At 42.4% G+C, this 19293-nt stretch overlaps 6 protein-coding genes across 6 annotated transcripts; 5 read left to right on the top strand and 1 right to left on the bottom strand.

The window, feature by feature from the left end:
- The first annotated feature begins 935 nt into the window (after positions 1-935).
- Positions 936-2408, top strand: BDV37DRAFT_193283 (NAD(P)-dependent alcohol dehydrogenase). Its single transcript, XM_032079708.1, has 3 exons — positions 936-1288; positions 1351-1962; positions 2040-2408. Exons 1-3 carry the CDS (start codon positions 1109-1111, stop codon positions 2337-2339), a joined length of 1092 nt encoding a protein of 363 aa, XP_031938286.1. The 5' UTR covers positions 936-1108; the 3' UTR covers positions 2340-2408.
- Positions 2409-2556: 148 nt separating this feature from the next.
- On the top strand, positions 2557-3924 carry BDV37DRAFT_256180 (NAD(P)H-quinone oxidoreductase). Its single transcript, XM_032082810.1, has 4 exons — positions 2557-2698; positions 2758-3024; positions 3078-3169; positions 3218-3924. The coding sequence occupies exons 1-4, from the start codon at positions 2677-2679 to the stop codon at positions 3839-3841; spliced, it is 1005 nt and encodes a 334-aa protein (XP_031938285.1). The 5' UTR covers positions 2557-2676; the 3' UTR covers positions 3842-3924.
- Positions 3925-4741: 817 nt separating this feature from the next.
- BDV37DRAFT_286064 (alpha/beta hydrolase family protein) lies at positions 4742-5837 on the top strand (the record flags this gene model as incomplete). The annotated part of the gene is made up of 4 exons (XM_032087846.1): positions 4742-5110; positions 5176-5204; positions 5268-5290; positions 5341-5837. The coding sequence occupies 4 exons, from the start codon at positions 4742-4744 to the stop codon at positions 5835-5837; spliced, it is 918 nt and encodes a 305-aa protein (XP_031938284.1).
- A 1015-nt stretch (positions 5838-6852) lies between these two features.
- BDV37DRAFT_286063 (flavin-containing monooxygenase) lies at positions 6853-8648 on the top strand (the record flags this gene model as incomplete). The annotated part of the gene is made up of 3 exons (XM_032087845.1): positions 6853-6903; positions 6961-7132; positions 7183-8648. 3 exons carry the CDS (start codon positions 6853-6855, stop codon positions 8646-8648), a joined length of 1689 nt encoding a protein of 562 aa, XP_031938283.1.
- Positions 8649-10755: 2107 nt separating this feature from the next.
- On the top strand, positions 10756-12530 carry BDV37DRAFT_296513 (ankyrin repeat domain-containing protein). The gene is made up of 2 exons (XM_032090131.1): positions 10756-11079; positions 11134-12530. The coding sequence occupies exons 1-2, from the start codon at positions 10986-10988 to the stop codon at positions 12495-12497; spliced, it is 1458 nt and encodes a 485-aa protein (XP_031938282.1). The 5' UTR covers positions 10756-10985; the 3' UTR covers positions 12498-12530.
- A 2266-nt stretch (positions 12531-14796) lies between these two features.
- On the bottom strand, positions 14797-15618 carry BDV37DRAFT_273975 (uncharacterized protein; the record flags this gene model as incomplete). The annotated part of the gene is made up of 2 exons (XM_032085150.1): positions 14797-15144; positions 15217-15618. 2 exons carry the CDS (start codon positions 15616-15618, stop codon positions 14797-14799), a joined length of 750 nt encoding a protein of 249 aa, XP_031938281.1.
- Between the last annotated feature and the right edge of the window lie 3675 nt (positions 15619-19293).

The following is a 19293-nucleotide window of genomic DNA, read 5'->3' as shown; positions in this document are numbered from 1 at the left end:
GTGATCAATCGCCGGTTAACCCCGGTTGGAACAATATATATACATAGCCTGGGCGAACTCAACCATTGGCTATGTTCAGCCATCGTGCCTGTCGGACATATGTAGTTGCAAGTTAATTAGTGCCGTCTCTATGGTAAGTAGTGCTTTGGGGGTGGGCAATAAACTGGCAAGCATTTCAAAGCGGGATTGATCCACCGGATAATAACACAGACTTCTATAAGTGGTCAGTGTGTTCTGATTTCGTTGAAGACAAATATGAATATATAATCTGGGTGTCTACATGGAATGCCAGTAAATTGTTATTTTGTCTGCACTCTTGCGAATAGCATGCAAGTGGGCTGTGACAGCGGAGCTCCAACAAGCCCAACCCAACTACAGAGCTGTAATATCCACAGTGCGTTTATCGTTATCGTTGCTGTCCTGTCAAGAATACCATGGTTATACGCAGAGACCAGATTGATGATCAAGTCCGTCGGAGCATTGGAGAATAACGATGGCTCATCCGCTGAAGCTCCATCGGAGGCTAGTCCTAAACCAGTCAAGCGTTTAGCACTCGTGGATCATTTGTCAGAAAGCGCGAGGGCAGGTGCGGTCCCCTCCGATACGTCGAATAAGTCAGTTCTCCTGACTCCGTCGGACATTGAACTCAAATACGAAGTCGAGACTGGGCGATGAATCGTGTGGGGCGTTTGTTGTAAGATGGTGGGTATCTTGGGCGGAACAAAGGTGTTTAAGCTCACCCCGCGTCTACAGTGAGCCATGGACAGACCGTCCGACGGAGGCAAAATGCTCCATGCTCATCACCTGGACTTCGGTTCGCGTTTCTCATACTGTGGGCTTGAACGTCATGCCCCCCTTTGGTTCTACGCCGTCACTCGCTGCTATCTAATGACGTGTGGTCGTTGCCACCTGAAAACGTGAATATGTCGACTGCGTGAGCTGCATCCTGGGCCGAGAAGTAACTCGAATTTGTCACAGTATCACTTTGTCCGGACGTACGTATCCTTGACCTTCGCGACTAGCTCTTGGACTCGATACCCTTCCTCTCAGCTTGTTAAAGAAACCGTTCCACCACCAGTGACACCATAAAAGCCCTATAGCGGACAACATGACCACCAATCCAACACCGCAATTTGAAGGCTGGCTAGGCCACGACCCGACCTCCGCAGATGGAAAGATGATATGGGGTCCTTACACCCCCAAGACATGGGACGAAACTGACATCGACATCAAAATTACACATTGTAGTGTTTGCAGCTCTGACCTAAGTACTCTGCGCAGCAGCTGGGTATGTCTTGCTTCAAGCCTCTTGCTGTTCTTTAGTGAGAGGGCCTGACTTATGCCCTATAGTCACCAGCCGAGTATCCCTGCTGCGTTGGACATGAAATCGTCGGCGTAGCTATGCGCGTCGGGTCAGGTGTTACCAATGGTATTTCGGTGGGTGATCGGGTGGCTGTTGGTCCACAGAGTGACGCTTGTCTTTGTCGGCGGGGTGTATGCCAGGAGTGTGCGAGTGGGAGGGAGAATTACTGCCACGTCCACCTCACCGGAACCTATAATGGTCGGTATCTGAGCGGCGATAAGTCCTTCGGCGGATTCGGACGGTACCATCGCGCGCCGTCGCATTTTGTCTTCAGGGTTCCCGACGGATTGCCATCGGCATATGCGGCACCCATGATGTGTGCTGGCCTCACTACCTACTCTGCGTTGACAAGGAACGGTTGTGGACCTGGGAAGAATGTGGGAATTATTGGGATTGGAGGGTTGGGACACTTTGGAATTCTGTGGGCGAAGGCGCTCGGTGCAGAGAAGGTTGTTGCCATTTCCCGACGGTCAAATAAAAGAGAGGATGCTGTTCGTCTGGGGGCGGACGAATATGTTGCCACCGAGGAAGATGTGGACTGGGCTGCGTCTCATACGATGACTCTGGATCTGCTTATCTGTACAGTATCCTCCTCACAGGTATGGTATACGCAATCTCACCCAAACATCATGCAACCCGTCCCATTGCTGGTAAAAGCATGCTGATGATACACCAGATGCCAATAGAAAGCTACCTGACCTGCCTCCGCACCGACGGCTGTTTCGTCCAGATAGGGTTGCCAGAAGACAAATTTCCCCCGTTCCGAGCAGGCCTGCTGGCCTCACGCTCTGCGAAAGTCGCGGGTTCGTTTATCGGTGCACCGCATGAGATTCGAGAAATGCTGCAGCTGGCTGTCGACAAGAGTGTGGTTCCGTGGGTGACCGAGAGGCCGATGAAGGAGGCAAATGCGGCGATCGTGGATATGGCGAAAGGGGCGGCTAGATATCGATACGTCCTTGTTAATCAGGATAGCTGATTTGGGGAAATCAAGTTGAGATGATCAAGAAGGAGCACACTGCGTTTTTGTGACTGAAATCTTAAAAGAGCATGGGTTATATAATGTGACAGATAATCTGACGGATTTGGGTGACATATCCTCCATCCTCGGTAAAGCTAAGGCACCACCGCGGAGGTCACCGCTGCCTCCGTCGGACTTGGTGTGCAAAGTGGATATGAGTGAGTTCTCTTAGTTACGTCATCCTCGCTACTTAATCCTCCCCAAAATCCACTACAAAACCAATATTTTAACCTGCGCGTTTCAACCTCTACGTACACTCTGGTTGGCATACCTACCTTCCAACAAACAAGTCACCATGTCAGAAATGAGAGCAGTCGGTATGCGATGGATCCCCTACCTCAACAATATCACGCAGGGCTATGCTAATGACAACAAGTCGTCAAGGGCGGCAAAGGCCCCGCGGACGCCATGTCTATCCAGCAGATTCCAAAGCCAACACCCTCAGCGGGACAGGCATTGATTAAAATCAAGGCTTTTGGACTAAACCGCATGGACCTATTGCAGAGAGAGGGTCTGTACCCTCTTCCGCCGCAGGCGCCAGAAACCATGGGTGTTGAGTTCTCCGGCACGGTGGAATCGGTCAATGCTAGCGCGGAATGCGCCTTCAAGGTTGGGGATGCTGTGTTCGGTCTTGCATATGGAGGTTGTTGTTCCCCTTGACCCCTTGTGGTGAATGTTTGTTTTAACCCCTCGCAGGAGCCTATGCGGAGTACATCGTCGTCGATACAGGGATGCTGGTCCATAAACCAGCGGAACTTTCATGGGAACAAGCTGCCTGTGTTCCAGAGGTGAGACATGCATTGAACTGGCAACCGAAAACTCCGCTAATCTTGTAGACATGGATCACTGCATCGCAAGCCCTCCACATCATCGGACAATTTCAGCCCGGCCGCTCCGTACTTTGGCACGCCGGTGCCTCATCTGTCTCTATCTGTGGTATTCAGCTCGCTAAAGCAGAGGGTGCCAAAGCTATCTATGCGACAGCTGGTTCCCAGGAGAAATGTGATTTCCTCGTCAACGAGCTTGGTGTGACAGCCGCCTTCAACTACAAGACCCAAGATTGGGCGGCAGAGATCAAGAAGGTGACGAACGGCGCGGGCGTTGATTTGATCGTTGACTTTGTCGGAGCAAACTACTTCCAGGGCAACATAGACGTCGCAGCGCGCGATGGCCGCATTGTCCTTCTAGGTTTGATGAGCGGGACAAAGTTGCCGAATGGTGTGGACATCGGTGGACTGCTATTTAAGAGACTTCGCGTCGAGGGTAGTACGCTCCGCAGTCGGGAGCTGGAATACCAGCGGAAGCTTAGGGATTCCATGGTGGAGCATGTTATTCCGAGGCTAAAGGATGGGACCTTCAAGGTGTTTGTAGAGAAGGTGTTCCCATTTACTGAGATCGTCCAGGCTCATAAGTTGCTGGAGAGTAATCAGACAAGGGGCAAGCTGGCCTGTGTCATATAAGCTCCCAGGATCTGTTCGAACCACCAATTGAACTAGGTTTGCATTGGCAAATAAATCATTACGGTAAACAATGTGCACGAAAGCAACACCCCCATCATCGCTGTCAGACGGGCAGATAGATCGCCACCTGGCTCATGAGGCTGGGGCGTACCCTCATTCTGGGCATGATGCGCGTCTTGTCGAATATGGGTCTTCGGTAGCGTAGAGACTAGCTGTGAAGTTGTCAAAGTTTCCTGCAATCCCGCCGTAAGATACACGCGGACCTGCGATTGGGGTACGTCGTGATAGACTCCTTCCGATGTCCGTTACTAGCCTTGGATTAGTCTGATAGATAGTGTCAATTGACTGAGGCTCTCTATAATTTCCATCTTAACTTGGGCGACCGTACCTTTCACTGCGGTTATCAAGGCGATTTCGGGCTTCGAAGCTGCACCGGAATCTATATCCATTTGATTGTGATTCACCAGTGAGTGGTATGCCAATAAGTTAGAAAAGACATCTCATAGATTCGTCGAGATATGTAATGGTACAGGTAATACTAGTTGCAGGAAGGATATTTCCACTCTCTCAGTCGGCTACCTTATTTCATTCAACCCGTAACCCCATTCGCAGTCGCGGATCAAAAGACCCAAAAAGAGCGGATAGTTTTGCCCCTCGAATCATGCCTTGGTATCCTTTCTGGAGCGCAAAAACCCCGTATTGTATTCAGCTCACCGTATGCACACGGTGCAGTCATGGCAGATTAGAACCTGGCATCCGCGGTAAACAGCGGAAGGGACCTGCCGTGGTGATTAAGCTCCGCGCTGAGCCCCGACCGTCTATAAATCAGAAAACCCCCATTTCTCTGTCTTGCCTCAACTCAAACCTTGCCTCGGAACCCTACTGCCATCACAACCCATCATGTCGCTTCGGAGCCGGCCATTCACCAAGCTGCCTGAGGGCACAACAAAATCCAGCAAGATGACAATCAACATTGCTGGCTTTCACGTGTATATATACGGGGTTGACGAGCTATCCCCGCAACAGGCGGAAGATACAGTGGTTCTTTTCCATGTGCATGGCCGGACAAGGAGCTATGCAGATGCTGAACTGTTCGCCCACCAGTTTCTTTTCCAGTTGAAGCAAATGAAAAATCTGGCTAAAGGCTTCGTGGTGGCAACTTTTGACAGTCGCAACCATGGAGAAAGAGCGGCATGGCCCCCCACGCGTTTAACGACTATTCTGAGAGTCACTTCTAACCGTCATGCTACAGATCGACTCACTAGCTACGTAAGGATTGCAAAACTATATTGCCTTGATGCTCAGCCTTATATTAATGACAATCATGAAGTCAGGACTGGAACGGAGGAAACCCGAAGCACGCGTGCGTTTCCACTCCAACATTTACCTTCCTTCTTCATAGATTCACAAACTTACACCATACTAGACAGGACATGCTTGCCATGATAGGTTCGCAGCCCTGAGATAGTCGTACACCTTGTCTAACAACTTATCTACAGATGGCAATGTGTTCGACATTCAAGCCGTGATGAAGTATCTCAAAGTTTACACAGGAGATCGGTTCACACCAACCGAGTTTGTTATGTCAGGACTATCACTTGGTGGTCACACTGCATGGGACATACTCTCTAAGGTGGAAGGGATCCAAGCCGCCATTATTATCGTGGGCTCCCCCAATTTGACGGACTTGCTCACCGAACGGCTTGGCGATGCAGCAGACAGCGAAGATGGCACTGGCTTAACGAAGTGGCCCAAGTCGATTTCGGCAATGTACAAGGCTCGAGACCAAAGCCTTGAGCAGATCAATGGCAAACGCATATTGATTTTGAATGGCGCCCTTGATATGCTTGTTCCAAACAAGTTCACTCTGCCCTGGGTTGAGAGGAATGCCAGTCAGAATGATGTCTCCTTCAACGTTTTCGAGAATACTGGGCATTGGCTGTCATTTGAGATGATGGATACTATTGTCGAGTGGGTTTCACAGAAGATCGCATAGGGTGTGCGCAATTAAAGGTGTTCCGTCGATTGGCATTTGTGCAACTCATGTATATGCGTACCTGTCGCTTGTTTGAGGTTGGATATCCTCTGGTTCTCATAGCTTTATATTCCACAATACAGCCAAGTTGTGCCTTTTTAATTACGTTTAGTTCGATTTTACCAGGTCTTCGTAGCATCTTATTTCAAGAAATCCCGCTATTGCAGCGTTCTTTTTAGGAGAGAGACCACGGTCATGAGAAGCAAAGGGAGAGCTTACTTTAAGGTGGTCGGTACATGGATCCTCTCAGCAAGCGACCATCAAAGTCAGCTAAGTTTTCGTCGGTCCAAACAAAACTGCCGAGGCTTGATCGTACTGTATATTATCCTTGCGATGCTTTGGAAACTCCGTCGGACTTGGCCACGAAGGACCAGATCACTGGACCCTTCCTAGTGCCAATGTTCCAAGAGCTCCGTCGGACCTGACGACGAAGGAGGATGACCCCATTCCTTAATGCCCAGTCCATCAGGGCCAATTAAGCCCACTTAGATTCTCACTACGGTGGCTGATCCATTCGGCTGACAACTATAATTTTGGCGGAGTTGTTGTACGATGTAGTGATATTGAAACCAGCAAAAGACAAGAGTTGTTAAATGAAAATCGTTGATATTTGCCTTAAAAGGTCCTTCAGTTGTTACTGCTATGTTTTTACCCTGAGATCAGAACAGCTCTAGAAGTTTGAAGTCCAATAGTTCTGCACTGTGCACGAAAGCGCGCGTTTGGGGAAACCAGGAACTCCACAATGTATGTATGGAAAGCCTATTTACCAAAGGCCAAACAATAGGTTGGCTGTCGCGAATTCTAGCCGACGGACATTCGGGTATTCGGTTGGAGTCATGGATGGTCAAGAACTGAGAGTACGGCCTGACTGGTCTCGCCTATTTAAGCTAACTGAATTTCCTATAACTGGAGACTGTTGTTGAACGTTGGTGAACAGAGATTATACTACTCAAAAGCTTTGAACAACTCCGCCACAATGATTGCCAAAGAAGCTGACCTTGTCCCCCGTGATGAGAGTACCGGCGAAGTATTTCACCTAATCTTTGGTCGTATGAGCAATCTTTCAGGTCTAACATGATGCAAGGTTGATCATATGCGTCCTATGAAGGTCGTCGTTATCGGTGCAGGAATTTCCGGTATCCTTGCAGCCATTCGCTTCACTCAGCGTATCCCTAACTTGGATCTCGTCGTGTATGACAAGAACCCTGAAGTCGGCGGTACTTGGTATGAGAATCGGTATCCAGGAGTGGCATGTGGTATGTGAAAGAAACCACGATATTTTGATCCCTTCCTCATTCATTTTCAGATGTCCCGTCCCACGTGTACCAAGCATCATTTGAACCGAACCCCAGCTGGTCCCAGTTCTACTCATCTGGTGGTGAAATTCTCGAATACTGGAAAGGAATCGTCGAGAAGTACGATGTGCGCAAGTACATGAAACTCAACAACAAGATTGTGGAGGCAAGGTTCGATGACTCACAGTCCAAGTGGCATGTGGTCGTTCAGAACTGCGTTACTGGGGAGGTTATTGAAGACAGCTGCGATGTTTTGTACGCATGCATCGGGGCATTGAATGATTGGAAGTGGCCTGACATCCCAGGTCTTAAAACCTTTAAGGGCAAGCTCCTCCACAGTGCATCGTGGGATGAGCGCTGGAACCCAGAGGGTCTTTCTGTCGCGGTTATTGGCTCTGGTTCAAGTGCGATCCAAATTGTCCCAGCTATTCAGCCGAAGACCAAGCGAATCGATAATTATGTTAGGGGTCAAACCTGGATCGCTCCCCCATGGGCCCAGGATGAAGTTCGCAAGCACACGGCCGAAAGTGCTAATTTCAACTTTACGCCAGAGGAAATCAAGGAGTTCAAAGAAAATCCAGAGACGCTCTTGGCATATCGCAAACGGCTGGAGACAGAAGTGCAGTCGATGACGAAGTATCTTCTGCGTGGCGAGCTTGCAGAGCAGGCAGCTTCTGATTTCAAGGAACACATGACCACAAAATTGCTTAAGAAGCCGGAGATCCTTGACAAGATTCTCCCATCTTTTGCCCCCGGTTGTCGACGTATTACACCTGGTCCTGGATATCTTGAAGCGTTAAGCGAGGACAATGTGTCTTTCATCTCGGATGCGATCTCCCACGTTACAGAAGAGGGGATTGTCACGATCGATGGTACACTAAGGAAGGTCGATGCCATTGTCTGTGCAACGGGTTTTGACACTAGCTTTTCCAAGCGATTTCCAATTTATGGAAGCGGCGGTCTCGACCTGTGCGAGAGATGGAAGCAGTACCCTGATACTTACATCAGCCTAAGCACACACGGCGCGCCGAATCTCTTCTTTGCCCATGGCCCAAGCTCTGGAATTGGAGTTGGATCTCTTGTCATTGTCCTCGAACGAACTTGCGATTATGTCTGCTCCGTTATCGCGAAAATGCAAAAAGATCGCATCGCAACAATTCAGCCGAAGCGAGAAAGCTGTGACTCATTCAAGAGATATTGCGAGCAGTTTTTCAAGAAAACAGTGTTCTCGCTACCTTGTCGCTCCTGGTACAAGCGAGGGACTGAGAATGGTCCCGTCACTGCTCTCTGGCCTGGATCGTCTATCCACTTTGTGAAGGTCTTGGAGAAGCCCCGCTTCGAAGATTACGACTACACGTATATCAGTGGAAATGATATGGCGTGGATCGGTAACGGCTTGACTGTAGGGGAGTCTGATTCCAGTGTGGATATGGTTGAGTATCTTCACCCGGAAAACATTGATTTCCCACGGTTCTAAAACGAGGTTCACCCCAGGCTTTCGCAGGTGTTTTTCTCTTACGGTCCTCACTCAAATCCGTGAATTGGCGAGTTGGGTCCAAGATTAGACACTAAACCCATAGATTCCAAATAGATATGTTTAGATTAGTCAATATAGCAAGTCTCGTGAACTGTATACCAGAGATATGTACTATTTAAGGTAGAAGACTTGTCAACCAGGCAAGCAGACGTAGGCAAGGTCCCAACTTCAATCCTCGAGGTCCGCTATACCAGGGTACAGGGATTATCTTAGGAGGTTGAGTAGTTAATGAATCCTGCAATGAACTTTGGAACTGGGAGCGATCTAATATTGATTTATTCCTTTAATTCTGAAAGTACGCATTGCCCCCTCAAAGTACCCGAATGGCAATTCCGCGAATACCAACATCACCCTGAGCGATAATCGGAACTTCTAGCCGCATGGGCTCTCATCCTCAGCCCCCAGTCTAGCTGTGCGAGTTCCGATATTTCCCGTATCACTCGCAGTGGCTACTTGCACGGAAACTGTCACGATCAGTCGCGAGCACAGCAGAGATGAAAAGCAGAATGGGGCGCAGATAAATGCTACCCCAACTACAGCATCATGATGATCAGGGAAGGTCAATCCATGCAGTAGCTGATGGAAGCGTTCGACAGCATCAACTATGTCACGAATGCCAATCCCCAAAGTTACGAGAGAGCTGAGTGTAACGGTGACATTGTCCATATGCTTGATTGGCTTTATAGGAGGTGCTTGAGCTTCGTCCGGGTGAGACTAAAATCGATCCAGCAGTAGCTTATCAGGGAGGCTCGAGCTGAGGGGATGACTATTCATTCACATCACATCAAGATTCATATTAGTCAAGTTATCAGTTTGCGGGTCTGTTCAGACTGCGAATCTCACGTCAACCTACCCCGAGTCTGCGGTATCACCCTCAAAAATAGAAGCCAGATAAACGTTGAGTTGAAAGCATTGGCTACGAGAGCTATGGCACCGTGGCTTTTGGAATCCCCCAGCGTTCTGTGATGTTTACAGTGAGGCTGTGGGGTATGTTCGGTCATCGAAGATGTAACGGCGAGAGCTTGTTCGGAGAAACCTTCCTCCAACCATTGTTGTAACAAGAAAAATCTCTATCATTGGGCCTTAATATCGGATATACTTAAAGTTGGCGTTCGCTATATATCTGGAAGCATTAGCCAACGTCACACATTATCATAGAGATGAAAGACGTTGATAGCCACTTGACTTATAAAATAGGGCACCATACTTAAACCACCTTATATCACTGAGAGCATAATGTGTACGTTGACCCAGCTATTCCGGTAGCTAACCACATAGCGCAAATCCCATGCCGATTCCGAACACATGTGACCTTACTCACTGTAAAGATCTTACCACACTCTCTTGGTGTCATGCGTAACAAATTTCCTTTGTAATTCGACCAGCTGTGTAAGTCTAGTACTTCGGATCTACGTCGAATAGCGATCATAAATTGACATGCCCATTCTTTACATACAACCATGGCCGCGGCAGACAACTTGACAGAAAGGTTGGTGATGATGACCCTACTTGCAGCGGAGAATCCCAGGTGGTCTTTCTCCCCAGATTCTCAAACCACTATCGTATCATGCTAGGCGTGCAGCCATGAATTGTATCATGTTCAATTTGGACGTGGAGCATACCGGTCCAAGTTCGTTTTATGTCAACCCATTTAGCGGAGCTGGCAGGCTTAAAGCTGAGCTGTCCTCGTCGTTCGAGGACGGCACGGGCGGCAAGACGTGCCTCACGAAGGTCACTTGAAGGTATTTGAGCGTAATCAGGACGATAATACTGGAGGTGAACAAAAGATTTAAACAATTAACCTTGCCTAGGGCCGTGGAATTGCTAAAATATTCCGTGGTGATGGGGTAACGGGGTGGTGGGGACGGGGTAGTGGAGTGAGAGTGGGGCCCGCAGGCTCAGCTAAAACGGATATGATGACTAAGCGAGTCTCGACCAATAGGGCAGTAGAACGTATGTTCCAACATTAGCGGGGCAGCAAAAGGGGTTGGTCATCCACACTCGCAGACGTCGAGATTAGGAAGCTAGACTAGTCTTCGTTGAATAAATTCGATTTGTGGATCTCTTTAAGGCTATTTTAATTTGCAAGGACAATGGCAACGACTTGTCTATAGCGCCTTGCACAGCCTTACTGATGCGTGCTTGTTCTATTTAACACCGTTCCTTTAAGCACTTCAACGTCATACCACACGCACGTGCAGCAACGACCGCCGAAAAAGGTTTGATAAGTGTGGCTCCTCTCTTCTTAGACAAACCCTTGAAGGTGTCAAAAGCAGAATGCGGGTCCCATTTGATATCCTACGCATTATTTTATGGGAGATGGTCGATATCTTCCCTGTCCAAGACCTGCTGAGAGCGAGACTAGTAGATTGTATGTATCGATAATAATCATCCTCTAGAGCATACCAACTAACATTAGCGATAGCTATATTTGCGAGTGAAATCCCCTTACTTATACTAAAAAGTCCTCGCCTTGCGGACAACAATCTTATCTACTCCCACTGGTCGCGATTCCCGTACAAGCACCGCTTCCTTAGACAGAGGATCCACCAACACCACCAATACCCCTGTGTTTTCTCAAAATTCGTCCATGAAATCCTCCAGATGCCTTCTATCTCCCATCTAACGGAACAAGAAAAAGACGTCCTAATCACCAAATTAATCGATGCCATCACCTGGTCCTGCCACACACCCTGGAGCCTCTTCAGCCCCCGGGGTCTCAAATCACTTACAGAAGGTTACGGCAACGAATGGTCACTGTTACGCGATATGGAAACAGAATCTCTTGAAAAGACTCTCCATGTGGCACTAATAACCATCGCAATTATCCGTAACGATGTGGCAGAGCTAAACCGCGTACTTGATCAGAATAACACTCCAGCAATGCCAGCAGTACCCAACTTTGTCTTTGAAGGTAGTACTCGCTTTGGTATTAACCTTATCGACATCACCGCAAGAATCGGGAGCAGGGATCTAATCTCAGCCCTTGCCGCGCGCGACTCCCCAATGGTGTCTTCTAGCTGGGTATATTTGAGTTATCATAATCGGAGGCCGTGGATTATTGCAGCTCGTTGTGCAAATAGGGCCTTCTTTGAGGCTTTGTTGGAGTATGCAAAGAATCAGAGGGGGTACAATTCCCAGGTCCCACTTAACACGGCGCTGCGGGGCGCGATTCGGGCCCGCAATATGGATATGATGGAGTATCTAGAATCAATCTGTGAAGCCCCGGTCGCGTTTCCTGCCATGCTTCGCGACGCTATAGGGACTGGGGATGCGGAGATCGTCCGGTGGTGTTTACGACAGAAGGACTGCCACGTGCACGGTTCGGGACCATACAAAGGCCCGCTATGGGTCGCGCTACATGATTGCCCCAGGGCGACGAGGCCGGCCATTCTTAAAATGCTTCTAGAACATGGCTTTGATCCGAATGACATTGATCCTGGGAACCGGGAGAATCCACTTCAGTACGCGATTAGGACCCAGGATGTTGAATCTGTGAGGCACCTTGTGCAGCATGGGGCTGATGTGAACGTGGACTCTTCGACATCAGCCTGGACCGAGAAACAGAGGTCACCATTGGCTTTGGCAGTGTTTAAATCCTTTGATATTATGCAGCTGCTCTTACAGAATGGGGTGATCAGAAGATGGTCATGGAGGGGGAAAGAGCATGTTTTAAAAATTGATACTAAGGCTGTTCATCACATAGAGGGTGTCTTTAAGGAATTGGGCTTTGACGAACTGGGAGTACAAGAGAAATACGTCGGGCATTATATTATAGTGAATGGGTGATGCGTTGGTATATGGTCTATACCCTAGTACCTGGGATACGTACGTATACCTCGTATCCAGGCCCGCTGGTTAGTCTAATTTTAATATTTTTATATATATCTACTACCAAGAATATATAGTAATCCATTTATAGTCTATATTATCTATTTTCTTTTTAATCTTTTTTATGTCTGAATATTATTTATTTAACTAGTTAATGATTGTTTAATTAATTTTTTTGTAATTTTAATTTATATTATAAATATAATATATATATTATAAATTTTTTATTTTTTTTAATTTAATATTTAATATATTTACTATATTTTAATTACTTTTTATATTTAATAATATAAAGTAATAGATTTATTTTTATATAATTTTATATATCGCTTTTAAATTTATATTATTTATTAATATATAATTTACCAATAGTACTGTTACAGACCCTTGTCTAGCGCACCTTATTAAAGGTGGATATATAAGGTAAAATAACAATAGAATAACGATAGCTAATTTCTAAATAGAAGGTATCCAACGAATTATTTATCTAGTAATTATTTGGAAAGGGCTGCTAATATCAATACCGGCTACTATAATAAATCACGTGTATTATAGCAGTAATACGACTACACGTATTAATAATATAACAAGTTCATAGCACTGATAAAATATATTATATTACTAATACGAAGAGTTGTAGCAGTGATATTATAAAAAAAGATATATAAAAATACTTATTTTATATACTTAGTTTAGTTTTTTATAATTAATTTAAATTATTATTACGAAGTTATTTTTAATAATATAACTAGTTTTAACTCGTTTGCACTCTTTAACTATTAAGTATACGTATTTAATAGACTTGGTTTTTTAGACTCGAGTCTAGTATTAATAGTAATCTTATGTTAACTATATTTCTGTGACGATAGTAGTCTAGTATCGACAGTAGTCTTGTATCGACTATATTTTTATAACAACGGTAGTCTAGTATCGATTACATCCCTATAACGATAGAAGTCGAGGAGCGACTTTAGGTTAGTAACCACCGAAACGTGGTCCGCTAACTGGTCTCAGACTTAACAACGAAGCCCCGGGCGTAACAAGTACTTAAAAAGTTATTTATATCAATAATATTTTATTTATTTTATTATAATAATATTAGTATTAAATTTTTTATCTAAATATAGAAAAAGATTTATAATTAAATATAAAGAAAATCTAATTTTTAATTTATTATTATAATTTCTATTATTAATTTAATGTAATAATATTTTTACGCCTGAGATTAGAGATATAAAAGATATTTATATTTATTTAATTTTTTTTATTAAAGGGATATATATTTAAAAGTTAAGAGAAAATAGTTAAATAAATCTATTTTTAAAAATTATTAAATATTAAACCTAATATTTAATATTTTTTAAAGCCTAAACTTAGAATTGAAACTTGAAATAAACCAGAAAAAGTTTAATAAAAATGTTTTTTAATTTAGAAAGTGCTATAATATAATAATATTAATATTATAAATTATATAATTTTTATATATCTAATATTATTAAAGATTATATTTAACTATAGAATAGATAGAGCGCTAATTTTAATAAATTAATAGATTTTAATATAACCACTGCGTTTTTTAAATAGCTATTCAATAGAATAATATACAAAAAACTGTAGTTAACAATTTTTTTCATAAATAATATTATTTTTTAAATTTAATAAATTAATAGAAATATAAAATTTATAAAGATTTTTATATTAGATACTTATAAAAGGTTTATTAAAGATTTATAAAAAAGATATATTAAAAAAGATATTTAAATATAAAAATAACAACTGAAATAAAATTTAATATTATCTTTTCTATTATTATTAGAATTTAAAATATATAGAATTCTAAAATTTATTAATTTTACTTTTCTTTTTTTTACGAAAAGTAAAAAAAGATTTTTTATCAAAATATAAATAATAGTAATAGTTATATTTAGAGTGGCATTTAGCTAAGTTAAGTTAGGTTAATAGGGTCAATTATACTTAACAACCAGTGGTCAGATTGCGCCTGGTATCCGGACTTGTTGTCAATATTGGGTAGACGTGTAGACGGCTCCTAGAACATTCTTGGGTGTTTCTTTTGAAAGTGGATTCTAAAAAAGGTGTGACCGTTAAGGTGAGACTGAGCAGGTAGATCCGAGCATATACGCGCAGAACTGCAAACCAGATTGACTTGATATATATACTCTAAATGACACTAATTATAGCATTGGATAGCTTAATAAACAAAATATATTCTACACCGCTTTTACACATAGACTCATGATCACCGACCCAGCTGCGGAGGATTCGCGAATTCCCGTGCATCCCAACGAACCCGTCGCAGATGCCTATTCGGATCTTTCACTTCATTGCGAGCATGCAACCACCGTCCATTGTCCATCATGATAATCGATCCCCGGGGTAAACGTTCCGCTGTAAGATTGAGGATCTGCCGTTTCGTCGCAGCACCGAGGACACACTTAAATTCTCGCAATGCTTCTGCTGCTTCTGAACAGAGGGCGGAGGTGATGTCTTCTCTGAATCGGAGTTGGGTCTTGCCGTTGGCATTCATGGTGAGTAAGTTGCCTATGATAGCCTTTTCATTCGGGTTCTTGACGAACTCTGGGGGGACCTCGATCCGATAGTTCGGTGTGGAGAGTCATTTTCTCGCAGATGGCGAAAGCAGAGTAAGGAGTTGGTCAACGTTCAACACGGATAATGTGCCCCCACCACACTGGTCTGGCTGCAGGACTTGGAGGGCAAAGAATCTCGGTGGTTGACCCTCATAGCTGCAGTCTGTATGCCAGGGAAACTGCTCCATGGTCTCTGACCGGGCCTGGTGGTTATTGCTCTGGAACATCTCCAAACTTGGCCGAATATCCCACATCCAACCACGATCGGCACTGTGTGTGAGAGGGAGGCCATGGTTGTGGGTTTTGTGCAGGTTTAACAGCAGTTCTTGGATATAAGAGCTCTTGTCATCTGGGAAGCCGAGCTGTACGTGCAGAATCCCTTCATTTTCGAGAATGTGATGGACGGCGTTGATGTGCGTTCTTTGGGAGGCGTGCGTTAGGCTTGGGACGGCGAGGTATGGGATTGTGGACATGCATCGGTCTAATCATGAGCTGCAGGTACTGGGAATCACACGAATGGACATACTGAGCGGTTTGGCCAGCCTGCTGGCCATGTGAAGTGGACGAAAGCATCGCTGCATCATGTATTCTATGTTGGGAATATAGCAAGGTATACCAAGTAATCACGATGGTTGCAGCTTCTATAAGAGCTGAAAGCTCGAGCGGGGCCGAAGTTCAGCCCGAATGTGATGGCTCGCTCATCGTACGTAAACATATCCAGTTTTGATTCATTCGGCCGTGTCTCTTTTTTTTTTTTTTTCCCCCTTTGATGAACTTCAGCCATGAACGAACCTCGCCAGTCCACTTGGCTGTATAACAGTATTACAGCTAGTATTACAGCTAGTATCATAACAATAAAACCAGGAACTGCATCATATGTTGATTTGATTGGTCGCACAGCTCCCTTCAGCTCTTGGCACCCTATACCCTAGTACGTCGGGGATGTAGGGTGCATCCCGCATCCGGGCCCGTAGATTGGTCGAATTTTCGTGTTCTCCTGTATTCCCGCTGCCAAAGTGCGTGGTAATATATCTATCGTCGTTCCCCGTTTATTATCTTTTATTGTCCAGCGATATATCTAGCTAAGCTTTATTAGAAATCAATACTATAAATTAATTAATTAATTAAAATATCTCTTTTTTTTTATATTTCTTATCGTTTTTCTTAATCCCCTTCCACGAAATTTTATTATTAATAGATATCTTATTTAATAAATCCCGCTATAATAATAAGTATAAGAAATCGATAATAATTGTCAATAAATCTAAATAACTCTCGGTATTATATTATCTATAGAGAGTTCTTATCTAATATAATCGGTATACTGTTATATATATATTTAGTAATATTATAAATTAATTTTTAGAATATTACCCTTTAAAACGTGGTATATCTACTTTCTTAATCTTTTCTAGTCTTTTCCAGTCCTTCTCTTTTTTATAGAACTGTTTTCGATATTGTATATATATATATATATAAATCTAGAAATATAGATCTCTTTTTATATAATTTTATATACTATATCTAGATCTATATATCGTATTAATATATAGTCTATCCACGGCGTTTGGAGAGCTATCTTTACTAATAATATAATAAGTATTCTACTACCGCAATTCTAGTACTCTACTAAGTAGTTTTAATTACTATATTTCAGCGACTGTAATTAGATCTAGTACAAAAGCTTTATATATTCTCTCTCTCTAGTAGCGCTCCTGTACCGGGGTTCCTAGTCTTCCTAGGCCTCAGCTATATTTACTACCCGTATATCTATTACGCGCGCGAGATCTTATATAATTATCTCCTACGCGTCTATCCCGAGATGACCTAGGTAGGCTACAGAGATTAACGACTGCTAAATGACCTCGAGTTACTAGAACGTTCAATTTATTGCCAGCGATTTTTTCCCTTAACAATTAATAGTACTTTCTTTGAGATCTAGTTCTTGGTATAGGTTAAGTAACTTTTCTAGAAATTTATAAAGATAAATCGCGTAGCGTTTATCTAGATCTAGATTAATCTTAACCTTAACTATAATCTAGCTATAAACTAAATAAATAACTAGTAGATCTCCGTGTAGGGCGACTTAACTAAGATTTCTCTTTAACTAAAGCTAATACAGTAGTTAAAATATTTTTATAATTATTTTTTCTTAGCCGTTGCAGCCTTAATAGTTTTATTTTATTTATTCTACAAGTCTCTACTGGTCTAGTTTAGCTAAAGCTTTACGTAGCTGATTAACTGTATATACTAGACTATCGAAAATCGCTAAGTAAATAAGTTTAACTAGATCTAGATTAATAGCTTTCTATAGTAACCCGGGATCTGGGATTACCCGATCTAGATTTATTTTAAGCCCTTTACTTACTAGCGCTATTGGTAGGTATAGCAGCGTTTAATTTACTTTGTCTATTAGACTAGCTGTTTTGATTAGCTAATTATATTTTGCTATTAGCTAATAATAGTTTAGTTAACTACTCTTGATTAAATAGAGGTCTCCGCGCAGCGGCTTCTATACGGGGACAGTTTCTTTTTATCCGCGATCTACGTCCAGCTAAATAAGACGTGTCTAGTCTTCTTAATTACTCTACTCGATTATTTATTAAAAGAAAATTTATTCAAAAGTATTTTAGTTAATTTTCTGGTCGCTTTGGGCGTTGACGCGGTTAACTAAATTTTCTATAAATTATATAAATATATCAGCTATTTCTCGAGACTAATAAAGATAGTATAGATACTTATTGTCGAATAGATAGTTTAGATAGTAGATACCAGCGATATAGTATATCCCGTGGATGCTTTAGATAAGATATAGAAGCGTTTTTTTCTTTATAGGATATAAATTTCTTTTAACTGGATCACCCGTTTATAGATATATAGGAAAAAGATATAGAATACTATAATTAGCTAGGGCTATATTTATTAAAATAAGGATAAATAAACGCTGACGTATAAAAAGCTGCGATTAATTATAATAGGGTTTTATCGCTTTATCTAGACGAAAATAGAGTTAGCCTAGACCAATCTCGAGAAGCTTTTTCTTTTCTATGAGAAGAAGATTTAAAAGGATATTATTTTTATTCTCTAGCTAACCCAGCTATAGAATAATTCGATAAAAAATATATAAAGCTAAAATTTCCTTTAATATTTTCTTAACCGCGCGATGTTAGCGACTGGTAAATTATAATAGTTAATAAATTGAGTCTTAACCAGTAACTGGCTTTAAAAAAAGTTTATTAACGTAGAAGTTAATAAAATCTAGGTAATTTAATATAGTACCGCAGTCTATTGCTATTTTTAATAAATAGATAATTTTTTAAAATAGTTACTGCTACTAATCTATATTATTATAGATTAATTTAAATAGATTATAGAGCTATTTAGTCTATACTATATTAATATTATCTATAGCTATTATTAGAATATCTTTATTAAAAATAGTTTAGTTAGCACAGTAATCGTATATTACAAAAGTTACTTGGCAAATAACTTAACTAAGATTATTTACCACTATCTACTTAGGCCGGTTAATAAGCTAGTCGTGTACTATCTATAACTAATAATACCATTTATTTAAAACTTAGAATAGTAATTATATAGTTAGTAGAAAAAGCTATTACTCTTTTTCTAGTCCCGTAAAGAAAATAGCTAAAATTTTAATTAGCTATAAATAATTTTATAATGGGAGGCCTAGAGCTAGCTATAGATTAAGATAAATATTCTCTTATACTATCACGCGGCGATCGCTATCTTCTAAGTATATTTAAAGTATAGTAACTTTAAGCGTAACTATAGAATTAATTAATCTACGTTTAATAAATAGATTAGCTATAGATCCTGGACCGCGGATATAGTATACGCGCGAGGTCTATAGAAGGTTCCTAGTTATATAAAGATACGATAACAGTAGTATTGTACTATTAATTACAAATAGTATAGCTTTCTTAGATTTAAGATATCGCTGGGCCCGTAAAAGTGATTGGCCAAGGAGACTATATAGCCAGTTAAGACCTAGTTAATAAAATAGCTGTGTATAGTTATAACCGTGGATCTTGATATTATTACTAAATACGCTGGGAAATAGTCTAGGATAGGGATTCTTTTTAAAAAAAGGTAGAGTTACTATAATCCTTATATATATATATATA

This window comes from Aspergillus pseudonomiae (assembly GCF_009193645.1).
Source record: "Aspergillus pseudonomiae strain CBS 119388 unplaced genomic scaffold BDV37scaffold_70, whole genome shotgun sequence".
NCBI lineage: Eukaryota > Fungi > Ascomycota > Eurotiomycetes > Eurotiales > Aspergillaceae > Aspergillus > Aspergillus pseudonomiae.
This window is presented reverse-complemented; position numbering and strand designations above follow the sequence as displayed.

Bases quoted from the DNA above. Each gene is read 5' to 3' on its own strand.
- BDV37DRAFT_193283 (XM_032079708.1), top strand. From the start codon at position 1,109: ATGACCACCAATCCAACACCGCAATTTGAAGGCTGGCTAGGCCACGAC. The intron at 1,289-1,350 runs GTATGTCTTGCT...TATGCCCTATAG, and splicing joins GTACTCTGCGCAGCAGCTGG to TCACCAGCCGAGTATCCCTG. The intron at 1,963-2,039 runs GTATGGTATACG...ATGATACACCAG, and splicing joins GTACAGTATCCTCCTCACAG to ATGCCAATAGAAAGCTACCT.
- BDV37DRAFT_256180 (XM_032082810.1), top strand. From the start codon at position 2,677: ATGTCAGAAATGAGAGCAGTCG. The intron at 2,699-2,757 runs GTATGCGATGGA...AATGACAACAAG, and splicing joins GTCAGAAATGAGAGCAGTCG to TCGTCAAGGGCGGCAAAGGC. The intron at 3,025-3,077 runs GTTGTTGTTCCC...AACCCCTCGCAG, and splicing joins GTTCGGTCTTGCATATGGAG to GAGCCTATGCGGAGTACATC.
- BDV37DRAFT_296513 (XM_032090131.1), top strand. From the start codon at position 10,986: ATGCGGGTCCCATTTGATATCCTACGCATTATTTTATGGGAGATGGTC. The intron at 11,080-11,133 runs GTATGTATCGAT...CATTAGCGATAG, and splicing joins GAGAGCGAGACTAGTAGATT to CTATATTTGCGAGTGAAATC.